Here is a 15828-nt window from a genome sequence, read left to right on the forward strand (position 1 = left end):
TGTTTTCGAAGACTGCTGAAATATTTTGAAATCTTTCCAAATATAGGATTGGGTTATTATTGGATTGTATGATTATCCGAATTAATGCCACTATCTGAAAAACACTTTTAAATTGTGGATTGACTTACCAGTAAATCTTTTAAAGGTGCAGCAAATTCTTCAAATCAAAATGTTTTTAATTTCATCACCTTTCTCGCCTTTTGAAAATATAGATATTGTTTTTAAATGGGACGCTTTTTTCCTGATATCTGATGAAGAAACTGTTTCTTCGGTGTCTAACATATTCCTTGTAAGAATGGATCCGAAATAATCCTGCCAAATTTTTTGTGGTACTAAATTATTTAGCCAGAGTATGAAACGTAATGCGGTGTTAGGAATCTAAAGTGTTCTGCTTTTTAAACTTTTAAGTTTAATCATCTTCGACGTTATCTCATTTTCATTTTATGAATATATTTTAAGTTCTTGGAAACTGTCCAAAGCTTAAACAGCTGTTTTGAAAAACATGGCTCCGCGATTTTGAGTAGCCACACTTTTATAAAAAAGCTTTGTAACGGATTTTTTATTTAATCACGTATAATTTGACCACATTTACTAGGAAAAGTTGAAGTTTTAACTTGTTTCGCGGATTCATTTTCAAATCTTATTTTACATTTAAATTATTGTAAAAAAATGCTTTCAGGTCGGACAATTAAATGAATTAAGTTCTGATATAAAATTAATAAGACCTTATTAACTTTCAGCTGTTTTTATCGAAACATTATTTGGTTCGGCAACTTCCCGTTTTAGTGCTCCCTGTAATTGTAGTATTCCGCGGATACATTTAAGAATACAATACAATACAATACAAATACATAACTAAAATAAAAAATAGAAAGGTAGTTAGCCGACGTTTAAGTACCCTTGCAGTTATAAGAAATTGTCAATTACATTTACATTTTACATTTCGATGACCTTTATCAGTATGCCTAAAGGTATACTATTTAAAATAGGTGTCAAATATAAAAAAGGAAACGGCACCCCAATGTAATTTTAAAGAGCATACTTTTAGGCATACAGGTAAAAGTCAGTATCCCATTGGAATTGGAAATCGAATCCAGGACATTGATTGCTAACGATGTTCTTTCAATTGTAAGTTTCCTATTTAACAATTATTTAATAATATCAGGATAATAACAAACAGGATTATGCTACTTGGAGAAATTATGTGTGATTTCATTGATTTTAAAGAGCCGGCAATATAAAAACCAGTATAAATCAATTGATATATATGTTTTTATTATTTTTACAAGTTTTTAATGAATTAACAAAATGATCATTGTTCAAATGTTTATCATCTAAAAAATAATTACAATAAGATATGACAATTACCTAGGAATGTATTTGCTTTAGAATGTATTTGCTCATCTAAAGAAAAGTATATGTCCTTTTTTAATGTTTTTTATTGGTAGCACAATAAACCACATTGCCGAAACTTAAAATAGTTGAATCTCGGTCCTTATCCAACCGAAATCCTGTTTACTAACACACTAGGCACAGTCTTGACTTCCCTTCTTCCCCAAGAGAGAAGTCTGGCGGTTCTAGAAGCGCAGCTCGTTCCTCAGTATCCTTTCGTATACGGATGAGGTGAGCGGAGCATAGACGCCATCCGGTTGGGCGTAGAAGAGTTCATCCTCGATGACCTCCGGATTGAAGCCCTGCTGCTGGAGCTCCACTTTGCGCAGCTTGAAGGTGCCCGTCAGGTCGATTCTTCGCAGGAATCTGAGGAACTGCGGCCGCGCATAGTTGGGCAGGGATTTGGCCAGCTCCTCGCCCAGCTGACTGACCTTGACCTCGCGAGCTGGATCGTAGATGGCTGCCATTCCGGCTCTTCCCTCCGTGTTGGGTATGCTCACTCCGTACACGATCACATCTTTGTAGCCAGCCAGATTGCTGAGCTGCGCCTCCACCTCGCTGGTGGACACGTTCTCACCCTTCCAGCGGAAGGTGTCACCAGTGCGATCCTTGAAGTACAGATAGCCCCGCTCATCGGCCACCAGTAGATCGCCCGAAATGAAGGCCATGTCGCCCTTGGAGAAGACATTGTGGACCACCTTCTTGGAGGAGGCCTTGTGGTCAACGTAGCCCAGAAACTCCCGGCAGGGGTTGCCCCTCACAATCTTTCCTATAAAGACGCCCGGCTCATCGGCCTCACATCTCTCGCACAGTCCTTTGCCGTTCCTCAAAGGCTCTCCCGTGTGAGGATCTGCTTTTATGATCGATATCGGATAGATCTGCGGCAGTATCCGGGAAACGAAGCCAATGGCTCCCACGGTGCTATCGTTGTTCATGATATTGGCATTGCCCTCGGTGGCTCCGTAGAATTCACCCACTTTCTGAATCCCGAAACGCTCAACAAACTGCGGCCAAATCTGTGGTCGCAATCCATTGCCAAACACCATCCGCACCTGGTGCTTTCGATCGTGAGGAGCCGGTGGAGTGGCCAAGATATAGCGACACATCTCACCAATGTACTGCCCGACCTGAAGATACAAAAATAAGGGTTATGAAAGGGTTTTCGGATGAAGGAAAGCCTATATTACCGTGCACTGGAAGCGTGCGCAGTCCGAAAAGTAACCAGAGGCACTGAATTTCTTCCTGATCACCACTGTGGAACCAAAGAGTAGGGCCTGACCCATGCTCATCACTCCGCCAGCAGTGTGATAGAGGGGTAAAGGGGTGTAAAACACATCCTGGTCCTTGAAACCCAGAGTGTAGTGGATGCCAGCAGCGATGAAGAAATACCTAGAAGAACAGAAGTCGTTCTTAAGGAGAGGATTACATAGTTTTTAATTGAAATCCATACCGCGAATGCGTGATGACGGCTGCCTTGGGCAGTCCCGTGGTACCCGAAGTGTAGATGTAGACCAGCTTGTCATGATGATCTGCTCGAGAGGCACCAGCGGCCACTTTATCCTTGGCAGCCGTCTCCAGGAGACCATTCAACTGTTGGGCCAATCCCTGGCTGAGACCCTCCGAAGCCACCATTTCCTGTGTGGCCTCGTCATTGAACTGATACAGACCCACGTGGGCGGGCAGATCCTTGGCTATATCCATCACGGCAGATCGGAAACTGGCCCCGTAGATCACGGCAGTGCACTGACCCACCGTGATGCTGTGCTGCAGGGAGGCTCCTCGGAGATTCGTGTTTATCAGCGGGGTGATCACACCGATCTTGGAGAGACCCAGCCAGGTGGCCACGAACTCAGCGCGATTTTCCAGCAGCAGACCCACCACATCGCCCTTTTTGTAACCATGGCTGTGGAACACGTTGGCCACCCGGTTGGAGTGCTCGTTCACCTGCCGGAAGGTCCACTGCTGGGACTCACTGACTATGGCCAACTTGTCCGGCTGCCGAGCCACATTCGCCTCGAAGATGTCTCCTATGTTCAGGTTCTTCCGCTCCTGCCGCTTGATGAACATCAGCACACGGATGTAGGCAAAGAGGGCCCTTAGGATACACGATAAAATATTTCATTAAAATGTAATAATCTACAAGGAAATATAAAGTAATAGTGCTCTTTGGGGGAGGATTAATCTGCACCAAAAATGGGTTGTTAAAGAGATTTATGAACAAAAATCTAAATTCCGAAATAGTTCCAAATGGCACACTAAAAGTTAAGTGCAATCATTTTGGATTGTGATTAATAAAATACAAAGATAAACATGTTGTATTAAACTTTTTGCCAAAATGAAAACTTAAGTTTGCTCAATTAGAATTTATATTATTAAGAAGCATTTTCAATACTAACAGCCCAAAATTTTTGTATTCTTTGTAAAAACTTTTGTAATATTATGTGACTTAGGATTTTAATTGTATTACCATCAAAAAAATTAATATTTAGGGTCTACGGAAAATATTCCTAAAATGCTAGAATATATATATTTCTTAAATATTGTTTTAGCTTACACAGTATCTCGGGGAGTAGTGACCGCTGCTATGTAGAACCATCTCCATCCTGGACGCACCAGCAAAATGGCTACCAAACTGGCGTAAAGGGCGGTCACTCCATACCAAGGTCCTTGGTAATAAAGGATCAGGCCGCTGACAGCAATTAGGATAGGGGCTAAAATCCATTGAATGGAACTCCTCAAATTGGAACTCTTTGGTGGTTTTAAGGTTTCCGGTGAATCTATGGCAATGGTGACCTAAAAAATGTCAAGAAAAAATGTTCCACCATTAAACAAGTGAAAAGGCATAATAACCTAATACTAAATATTACTAGAGGAATATACATGGATTGTTTACCAATTGGATTAAGGTTAAAATTAATTATGATTTTATGATAAAATGCTTTTGAAGTGACCTAAAAATGGAAAAACCAAATAGTGCTGTACGATATACTTCTAGCAATGTGTGCATAATGTCATTTTAGAGACAGACAGTACCGCTGCATCACTCATACGCCGCGTAAGCCCTCGCGATACGGGCGATGGATAATAAACAGAATAACCCCTCAGCCCGACCCCTCTTGATAAAGTTTATTTAAAGCTTTTCCTGATCTTCAGCTAATTGCTTGTTGTTTAATTTGCACTCTAGCCACCGCTGCCCCATAACTTTTTCCGCATCAATCAATTAGCACTTTATTTAAGCAATTTGCGAACAAACAAACCAAAACAGTGAAAAGCAAACACACAAAAAATATAGAGTGGTATGTGGATAAACAAGATCTAGTGGCCAAATCGGTGGGCATTACGACCGGAGGAGAGCTCGCGGAAGTGCATCAGAGCCTTTTTCTCGGCATCGGAGGCCAATTGGTTCGACAATCGGATCAGAACGCATATGGTCAGCGCCGAGATCAGTCCCAGCATAAAGAAAACGATCTAGTTGTGTATATATATAGTTCTATATATTACGATCTGGGATCTGAGGGGGTACTCCCGATTACCTTGTGCCAAATGGTCAGTCGATGCCGCGTGACGTTCAGACCACCTTCTTCTACCAACGGATCATTATCGCTGCCCGTCATCATATTAGGCAAATCTTTGCTCGACTCTTTAGACCCTTGGCGCTTGAATGGTTCAGCCGTCTATCTGTTTGTTTGAGGCGATTTTTCCTATTTAACTGACAGTTGGTTCGGGGAAGTATTGTAACATTGAATTTTTAAAAGGTGTGACGGTTTCTCGTGAAAACAAACTGATACGATTTTAAGAGGGGTTTCCCTGATTTATTAATATATCTAAGGCTTGGTAATCTCTGTAATGAGTTCATAAAATATAAGTATTTTATAAAATCTGACCTTTAACTTAGGTACTATACATCTGGAATTCAATTAAATACTCTTCTAAAAATTATATAGGTCATATGTACTTTTTATTAACTAAATATAATCTTGAAGTGCACTATAACTAGACGAATACCCTCCATTAACTGAACTCATTTTAATAACCTCCATTAACAGCCATTTGAATTCACCCTGATCTTGACTTTCAAGTCGTTTCTGACCAACTCAACAAAAAGACATAGTTTAGGCTGCAATAATCTTTTATATAAAACCTGATTATGAGCTTTATCTGAACAGATGACCGATCGCATAATACTCGAGACCCAGACCTAGTCCCGGTTAAAATCACCAGGCCAAAAGTAAACTGGTTTCGGTTTTTTCTGCGGTTTTCGTAGATGTTTGTTTCTGATGGCAACGTGAGTATTATTTTGTTGTCAGATAAGGTTCAACTCCATGACGAGGGGCGGGGCTGGGGGATACCGACCCACCTAGTGAGCACAACAAAGCGAATCAAGCGCGAAACCCGAAAAAAACCATATGTATTTTGACCACATTCGTGCGAGTGGATGGGTATATGGAATATGTATTTACCTGTGAGGGGTTCAAGGCCGTCGAACTTGGGGCGGCCACGGCACCACCATTATCCGCAGTATCAGCACCACCTGTAGTGGTTCCATTTGTAGCGCCACCATCATCAGCCGCAACGCCAGCGGTGCACATTTTATTTATTTCGGACCTAACAGCACATCTACAGAGGCTGTGAATTGAAGTGGATTTGCAGCTCGGTTTGGTTTGGTCTTCAATTAACTCCGTCGCTTTAGGTGGTCTTTATTGTGGTTTCTTAATGGTTACACATAGAAGAAAAAATATTCAAATTTGTATAAATTATTTTTGTGTTTTACAGATAAAATAATTGCGAAGGTACACCAGGAAAAATATATATATATCAAATTCAGCATTGAAAAAACAAAGTTAATTTACAATTTTATCAATAATGTCTTAAGGTTTTTATAAAGTCTACCCTCAGGGAAAAAAATCCTAGAACATGTGCCTCTTGTATAAATTCCCAAAAAAATATTCCAGATGGGAAACAAATTTTTAAGGGAATTTTTTTTATCGCTATAAGACCTTTATTTTACAAACAACATAAACTTTGTTTATTATTTCATTCTTTACAAGTTATTGGAAATCAACTTTGATTTCTTTAAAAATAAAAATATATTTTTAAGTTATAACTTAAGTTTCCGAAGAAATAGACTAGATAGGAACAACATTTTAAAGGCAATTTTTTTATCGCGATAAGACCTTTTTTTTTAAAAACAACATCAACTTTTTTCATTAATTCATTTTTCCTCAAGTTATTCGTTGTCATATTTATTTTCTTTACCTAACAAAGACTTTTGAAAATATTAAATATAAAAGTTAAAATATATTTCTTAGTTATAACTGGTTGTGGTTTTTCTCAGTGCACTTTCGAAGCGAAATTATGGGTAATTAGGCGACGTGCAGCATTCGGAACTGGCAGACAAAAGACAAAAAGAGAAAAGGCGAAAAAGCCGAGAAAAAAGCAGATATAACGATGTGGGGAATTTGCAATTGTAGTGCACAAGTGTCACCAGCAGAAAAGTTGGAGAAAAATTGCCTTTTTTGACGTGGTTTGAATGATGCTGCGACGTTTTTCTCATATTTTATTTTTCAGTTTTTTAGTTCAGCAGTGCCACAGTGTGTTTGTAAGCTCAAGGTGAGTTTTGGACTTTTGGGGTCTGATGCGGCTGTTTATGCGCGACGAATGGCAAAAGTTGAAGTGAAGTTCCAGGTGGGCCATAAAACCGTTAATGTATGGTAAACTCACTTAATGGAGAAGACAATTAAAGTAAGTTTAGTGTTGAGGAAGTGAGTTTGGGTTGGAGGATAGTGTCTGCATTTAAATAGGAAGTGGTCATTTGATTTTCTTAAAATAGTTAACAGATTTAAGACGACCATTTTTAAGGTCAGTTTAAGACGTAATTGTAATCTTAACTGCTTACAGCCAATTACTAAGCATTAAATTGGACCGAACCCATTAATAATATTACTTTTCATTTGCCAATCCTATGCATTTGGTTTAATATAAGGCTTATTTATATATTTACTTAAGTATTTCCACAAATTGTAAAAATAAAAAACACAAAAAAAATATAATTATCAGCAGACTAAAATGTTATTATATATATTTATCTGAAATGAACTCGATCATTACACAAATTTAATTAAATAATTTGATTGAAACTATTAAAAACCTTGTAGGATACTTAATTTTGATAGTCCTAAATTATATATTAATGAAAAATTTACGTAAAACTCACATTTATTTAACGACAAATTAGCTGGGAGAAATTATACTTAAATGGAAAATTGCTCTAAATGATGTGTGTTATTAAGTTAATAGCTCTTATGTCAAACAATAATTTATTAAAATATATTTAACCCATTTCACTTTCGACTTGATCACTAATTTGCCAATGCATAAACATGGCTTTTTCCCAGCCTGCGGCTGTCTCAAAACTTAAATTCCAGTCCTCGTGTTGCAAATTATTTCTTTTACAACATTTTGCACATGCAAACATTTAGTTTGACTGTTGTTAGTGTGGTTTCCTTTGTTGTTTTCTGTGGCACACATATGGATAAACATATAAGATCGGCAGACATCATTAAGAGATGCGGATGTTGGAGACGCTTCATCACTTTCACTGAAATCTTCTTCTCCTTTCTTTTGTTGAATTTCATTGCCTTTTGTGGGTACCCACTTCCCAAGCTCGGAATTTTCAGGGGATTAAGATATACGCGATGAGATGTGGGATGCGATCAAATTGCGGTTGAAATTGCTGTTCACTCTATTAACTTAATGGATATATTGCACGCACAAACAGAACCCAAAAAACTTTATTTGAGAGATAAACAGATTTAAGGCCAAATTTGGGAAATATTCCGTGGCTTTAAATACTTTTCAAGTTTAAAACAGGAATTTCCCTTGGTTATTTTTTATAACAACAGAAAATAATTCAAGGATTTTTATTGGTTGATTATATTTTGCACTGAGCGGTTTCAAGATCTCTTAACAAGTTCAAGAACAGTAAAGTATATATATAATTTATAAATTTTTTTAAGTTGCTCAAGTGAAAACGAGCCACAATCTACCACTATATAATTCCAGTTATTAAGTCTTCGATTTTTAAACTTCTGTTATTATCTTGCACTCCATATAAAACAAGTTCGACTTATAAAGACTTCAAGCTATGGAAGTTCAACTAAAACTTGAATTGTTATTAAGAAACACTTAAATACTTTTTAAGATTTTTTATAGCTGGTTTTTTTACTTTTTTAGCAGATGTTTTTTATGTCAGGTGGGAGTTTAAATCGGAGTTTAAGCCGGTCGCGTCTTTCGGCCAACAGCTTCGTTCATCAACTGCGCCCAAAAAGCTAACTGCCTCTGCATCCGTCGCTGCCGGAGCTCTGCCGCCGTCGACGTCGGTGGCAACAGGTCGCCGGCGCAAAAAAAAAACAAAAAACACAGATACACACTGACACACAAAAAGCCAAGCTTCGGGTCGAAGCTCTGCTTCTGAGCCAAGTTAACAATATGCCGCTGCTGTTGTTGTTGGCCCGCTGAAATTGTCAGTTGCGATTCTGTTTTTGCTGTATGTTTGCACGTGATTACGCCGCATGCAACATGTGTATTGTTTTATTTTTGCCATGCCTCTTAAGCGCGTTTCCTTTGTGGCCATTAACATGTCAACAACCACAGAGCGTCAAGAATGTGGCCATAATGGGAGGGGGTGAAGAGAGGGGTGGGGAAGGGCTAGGGGGTGGCGCTGTGGGAGGCGGAATGGGGGTGCCGCTGGGAGAAGGTCGCGCGGAGTGGAGCGCGTATTTAATTCAAAACACGTGTCTCACTTCGTACTCTCTTTGTGGCTGTTGCCCTCTGTTTCGCGATTCCTTTCCTCGCATTTCTTTCTATGTATAAATGCACTGCGAGAAATTATGAGTGTGAATATGTTAATGGTAAATAAAATATTTATATGTTATTCTTGCTTTTTCGTTAAGAATCAGCTTTACTTTTATAAAACTCTCCAATATTTTTAACCGTACTAAAAATCTTTCAAATTGAAAAGCCCTATATATTTATACTTCTAAATCCTTTCTAATCCTTTAAGAAGAACTGCAATTTTGTCAGGAAAGAAAACTTAAAAAAGTCACAAACTTACAAGAGAAACATACTATATATATGGATACTATATTTTTTTGAGCTTTACTAATTTAATACTTCAAAATAGATTTCAGTCAATAAAAAATAATAATTTTACATAGCTCTATTAAAAGGAAAAAAATGATATCTAAAAGTAAAAACTTTTCCATACCTAAAGCTTTTTTTCGATTTTGTAATTCCTCATTTTTATAACTATTTTTTTAAGTGCACTTACAAAGTACGTCTGAACTTATGTACACATATTTTTGTACCAGCAATTGATGCGTTACCCCTATACCAGCCTTTTGCCCCTCCCCGAAACTCGAAAACTCCACAGCAAGTGCAACGCAAACCGTTTATTAAATATAATTTTGCATGCTGATTTCTTTAGCTCAGATCGTTTGCCATGACTCGGCTAAATTGTTATAAACAGTCTGCGAGACTGAGAAAGACAGATCTAAGCAGTTGGGCGGGGGGCTTGGATCAGAGGAACTAGGTCAATTGGGTGTTGCCTAACAATTTTAGGTTGTCTGTGGTGAAGGTTTTGGCCAGATATGAACTGTACATAAGACACTTTTAATTAAACTCAGCTTCTCTATAGACATCGACCCATTTTGATTTTATGACTCCTATTGCTTGTAAAACAGGATTGTAACTGACCTTAAGTATCTGGAAGTTCCAGTATATTTACTAGAAGCTGGAATCGATTTTCAACGAGCTTTCATATTGTGATATCATATTACAACAAAATTGAACTCACTTAGCAAGATTCTCGTTCATCTTAATAGTTTGAAATGCACGGGTATACGACCTCAAAGCTCTTCAAAGGCTATAGTTGCCTAAGCTTTGACTTAGGAAAATAACAAGTGAATCATGATAAGTATAGAGAGGCAGAGTTCAGGTCACAGATCCAAGTCTGATCTTGTAATAAACCGAATACTCAGCTTGGAAATCTAAAGGGGCTTACTAAGCCTTCAATATATCATTAAGCAGAATGTACTTTTATTGTTCTTTTAAATTTATTTTATTATTAAATTTAATTTAAGTAGGAAAAACTAAATAGTGTATTCCCCTTTATTTCTACAAGACCAACAAATTCTACTTACAAAGTTGCAATGTCCTTCGTCGTGACCATAATTTCGCGGCCCATTTACTTACCTGTAAAACATAATTCATATCTGTCGACACAAACTTTCAAATGGCATTACATGGCTGTCCCTGCTCTAACAATTTTTATAGTTCCCGCCAATCAACAGCTCGTCGCACTCCCTTCGTAACCCCATGATACCAATAACAAGGCTCCAAAGATATGCCCGACATTCAATGGTCTTTTTCACACATACCCAACCAGAGACATAAAGTGTCTGTGCAAAAAATGCAGTCGCGCATATTCAGTTTATATATACTCCGGCCTGCTTTTATATATAGTTTGGAATATGTTTTACCCTTCGGGGGCTTGCCCTTCGCCCTTCCCCCTTCGGCACTTGAGAAGGGAACTTGCCTGCTCAGCCGGCTTCTTGTGGATTTTGTCAAGTGGATTTTTGTCGAGTCTTTGAGATCATTAAAACAACATCGTTAGGGCGTCCATAATGAAGTACTAAAGAGGAACCCAAGAAGCAATCCCTCGAGAGTGCGACTAAGTCCCGAAATGAAAGAATTCAATTTCAAGGCGATGTTTTATGGGTCTAATGATTAGTTCTAGAGACGCACTGTCGCCTCCTTCGACTGAGACTAACGCAAATCTTAAGAGATGTGTATAGACTTTCTCATCCGACTTTATATGGCGTATTGTGTTACGTCCGGATTGATGGATGCGACCGTGAAAAGCGCGGCGTGGAAAACTCTTGCTTCATCTTCGACATCAATGTTCATATCCATCAGCGGTGGCAAGAATAATTTTTCGCCATTGAACCATTCACTTTGGGGTATATTGGATTGGTTAGTCATTAGGGATTTAGTGCTGGTGGGTCTGTCAAATACATTTATATCAATATATTTGTGTTTCAAAAAGAATTATAAGTTAAGGCCTCTAGTATTATTTATAGAATAATTATTAAAATATTGACATACTATCTATTATGTATAAACATGTAAAATAAATTTTTAAGATTATATTACTATGTTACATTATTAGAAAAATCAAAAAAAAGGTATTAGATTATTTTATTTGATTGTTGATGTAGTAGCTATTATTTCAGGTCTTTAACTAATATATAAGTTTCTTAAAACCATTGTATTTAAATGCTTAGAATGATATCTACTTTCCCGAATTACAAAATTGTTATGGTTTTACTAAAAAAGGATATGATTTTAAAGAACAGGTATACTGTTTCGAAATGAAAAAATGAATATTTACCTTTTAGCTAAAGGGTATAACATCCTTCGACTTTCTTCCGTCCAATTGATTTTAGTTGTATGTTTCCCGCCAATGAATCTTGTTCTTTTTCGTCTATATGTCTATATCTATATGTATGTCCGCCTTTGGGGACGCTCCCGCGCTGTCAGAAATTAATCTTTTCCCTTTCGCCAGATGTTGCCTTCTGCCGGCTGCGGTTGGCCAAAGGGAAACGCGGGGGAGGGACTGACTAGGGGTAAGACGAGATCTTGGCGCAAAGTGTCAAGCGTTTACATCAGAGATGATCGAGTTCCCAGAACAAGGAATTCACCATTTTGATTCCTTTGATTTCCCCGTCATTACCCTTTTGTTTTCCCTTTCGAATTCAACAATTTTCTTTTTGCCCACAACCAAAATAATTTGGATTAAATTTAAACTTTCTATTATTATAGAAAATATTTATAACATACATTTTGAGCTTGAATTTAAAGTTATAACATATAATCAAACTGTTTATCACCGACTAAAAAAGTATATAACTTAATACTGTTCAGAAGTAATCTAAAATATTTAACTACATTTATTATTTTGTATAGCTTATTTCTCAAACAATTTGTGTCATAAATCCCTATGATTTGAACATTTTCTCTTTGAATCTTAACCCTAAGATCTCTGATATTTATCGGTTTTTTCTTTGATCGCATTTTTTCTCTGCAGTTGAGAAAGCGTTTTACTTACTTCCTGAATTTTAGGGACCCCTATATGGATATGGAGTGGGGGGAAGTCAACAGTTTTTGCCTGCGTGCCAAGTCACTAAAATGTTTTTATGTAAATAAACAAAAGTTTGGTTTGGTTTTTCCTCCTTTGCCTCTGTTGTTGTTGGTCGGGATGTGCCTTTTTGGATGTCGACCGCCGTCGTTGTTGGGCTTTTTTATGGATTGTTTTTTGTTTATAGACAACTACAATCGGGTATGTGTAGTGTGTGTATGTGAGCAACTTGCTTTTTATGTGCTGTGCGCATCTTCGGCTGAAAAAATATAAAAGCAAAATATTTATGCGACCGATGCGAGGCACAGCCGTCCGTCACTCCGTCCAGAATTGGATCCAAAATGGGGGTGGCAACGGGGCGGATGAGTGAGAGTCAGAGCGAGATGTCCGCAGTAGCGATCGTTTCTTTTTTGCTACCCCTTTTTTCACGCCTCCGAGCAATTACTTCGACTCAAATACCCTGCAAGTGCTACTGAATCATGAGGTGTATGCGCCTTTGGGAGTCCAAATATTAAATATAATAGTAAAAGGTTCAAAATAAAATTTAATGAAAGATATAGAATTATTAAAATAGATATTATTAGGAAATGAAATTTAATGAAAGATATAGAAATACTAACATTTTTTATAAATGCTACTGAAATATGAAGTGAATCCGCCTATGGGAATCCCAATGTTAAATATAATAATAAAATGGTTTAAAATCAAATTTAATGAAAGACATAGAAGTACTAAAATTGACAGATATTAGATTATTATAAAATCAAATTTAATGAAAGATATTAGGAAATCGCAACATTTTTTATAAATTATTAAAAGAGTCCTGATCGTTTACAAAACAATGTTTTTATCCAATTGATAAAATTATGTTATTAAAAAAAAAATGGTTTCGGAAACATTAAAGATATTGTACAGAGGTATTTTTAAGAAACTCCTTATTTATATGAGGTATTTTCACTTTAAAAGTTCAAAATATCATTTTGAAATACTTAACAAATTTATAAAAAATATTAAAACAATAGAAATCTGTTTTACAACAAATAAATCTTTATAGAGCAACTCGTAGTCGAATGACAGAAACTAAAAATCATATTCACTTGTCTTTTTATGAACTTCCATACACATACCGAAACACACAGCTAGGCCATAAACAAACATTTACGTACACATTAATATGTATCTTGTAGATGCACATTCAGTACATTAGCTGGGCTTTTTGTTATTGTTGCTGATGGACAGATCGGCCGACTTCATCATCGGTGGCCATTAGTCAGAGCTGGACCCCTCGCCCCTTTTCAATCCCATCGTATGGAGCATCTATGAACTTTGATCGCTGATTGATTGGCCAAATGCACTCGAAAATGCAGGCAGCACCTCCACATATATATCGATGATTTTAATTACTTGAGCCGTTGAGCAGTTTGCATATTTGGTTGTCGGTGCAATCGTTGCGTGAACCAGATGTTTTCCCCAGGAATAGGGGTGATAAGATGGGTCGGGGGAAAAGCATGACATGGGTGTAGAAAGGGGACAATGAAATCAGCAGTAGGATCCAAAGGAAAATAAGATATATTTTAAGGATCAACAAATTTAGAAAAAAAAGTGGGATCAAAGCAGATGAACTTTTATAGCTTTTTATTTAAATTTAAACATACATACAAATGTATATGAAATTGTATTACTATGTATCATCCATTAATAAAAACTATAATCAAAACATATTTATAATATTTTTTTTTTAAATGCTAAAGATAATGAGTAAGCTTTAATCTGTATAGAATTACAAGAAAAGTACAAATGGACAGTACCTATAAAGTTTCAATATAATTGGTCCTTATCATTTTATAAATGAATATTGATCCCTTTTTCAAACGACGGTACCTACGCCCATGAATTCAGGACTGGGGCAGGGGGCACCCAGCTTCCCACTGGCAATCAATCAGCGGGGCACAAATGAGTCTGCGAATGGGTCACAACAATGCATTGCGATCTCCAAGTGGCCAGCGAAAACGCTTCCGTTTCGGTTTCCTCTCGTCTGTCTGTCTGGCTTTACTTTGAAATCGGAAACGCTTCGTATAATTTTTGGACACACCGTTTTGACTTTAACATGGACACGGACACGGTCATCTGCCCGTCTGGGAATGGCTAAGGGATCTCGAATAAGAATGCGAATTCATGGCTGTAAGCGGGTTGTTCACATTTCAGAAATTTGCAAAGAATTCATTGGAATAATAAAAGTAGGTTCTGTTGCGTTTTGATGAAATTTATTTATTCGACTTTTGATTAACTGATACACGCGGATTTCGAAGAACGATGTACATTTAAGATAATGTTTACGGGGTTATGATAGGAAAGTTAATTTACAAATTATTCTTAAACTTGTAAAAGCTTTAATTTAGGTGAACCATTTATGTTTAATGAAAGTTCGCTTAGAATCGATTTTTTAGGATAGACTTTTGCATATATTCTGATGTCTAGCTATAAATGATATTCATGCGGGTATACTGATTTAAGAACTTTATAGTTATTCATTTTATGAATTTTTATTAAATTTGCTTCCCAAATTATGATATATGTTTTCAATTGAACCAAATATTTTGTCAATATTATTACTGCTAGTGCACTTGTCCAACCTCTTCTAATGTACTTTCCTCTAAGACACAAGATGCCTTACCTACATCAAAAATCCAATGAAAACTAAGGGAAAAGTCTGATTTTTTCATCATATTAGTTTCACTTATTGCACTTACCGCATAGAATTTCCAATGAACATTGTTTTAGTTCAGCCCCCCATAGGAAAAAGGTAGTATATATGATATGTTGGGGGAACCACCTTGAGGATCCGAGAAGGGAATTCATAGCTACCTAAAAATGGGAGACACAAAACTGTCAACGCCCCCTCTCCCCCTTCTCGAAATACACCACTCTCTTTCCTTTTCAAATATTTGTAAGTAATTCCAGGGGTTTCTCAAAAAAAAAGTGCTGGAAGAGCGGCTCAAATGACAGGGGATAATAAATCCTGTAGCTAAATTTAGAACGTGCTGAGGGTGGATGGGATCGCCGCAGGACGAGTGAGATCCCAGCAAGGACATTGCCTCTTTATGTGTGATTTTAACTAAGTTATTCTTTTTTTTCGCAAGGCTTCCCACACATGGTAATCAATGGCATGTGCTATGCGCCTAAGGACTGCAAATCTCGCTGCGTAGCGAAAAGGACCTCATGCCAGGGGACAAACCGTT

At 37.3% G+C, this 15828-nt stretch overlaps 1 protein-coding gene across 3 annotated transcripts; it reads right to left on the bottom strand.

Moving 5' to 3' along the window:
* Positions 1–1238: 1238 nt before the first annotated feature.
* Positions 1239–8725, bottom strand: LOC108008448 (Fatty acid transport protein 2). Of its 3 annotated transcripts, XM_017072300.4 has the most exons (6): positions 8618–8725; positions 5853–6101; positions 3947–4185; positions 2843–3487; positions 2580–2781; positions 1239–2519 (listed from the first exon to the last, which is right to left on the bottom strand). In XM_017072300.4, the coding sequence occupies exons 2-6, from the start codon at positions 5979–5981 to the stop codon at positions 1578–1580; spliced, it is 2157 nt and encodes a 718-aa protein (XP_016927789.2). In that variant the 5' UTR covers positions 5982–6101; positions 8618–8725; the 3' UTR covers positions 1239–1577. The 3 variants fall into 3 exon arrangements, with proteins under 3 accessions (XP_016927789.2, XP_065719961.2, XP_016927791.2); XM_065863889.2 differs by lacking the exons at positions 5853–6101; positions 8618–8725 and adding an exon at positions 4926–5086; XM_017072302.4 differs by lacking the exons at positions 1239–2519; positions 2580–2781; positions 2843–3487; ... (1 more) ...; positions 5853–6101; positions 8618–8725 and adding exons at positions 4611–4860; positions 4926–5155.
* Between the last annotated feature and the right edge of the window lie 7103 nt (positions 8726–15828).

This window comes from Drosophila suzukii, chromosome 2R (assembly GCF_043229965.1).
Source record: "Drosophila suzukii chromosome 2R, CBGP_Dsuzu_IsoJpt1.0, whole genome shotgun sequence".
Lineage (NCBI taxonomy): Eukaryota > Metazoa > Arthropoda > Insecta > Diptera > Drosophilidae > Drosophila > Drosophila suzukii.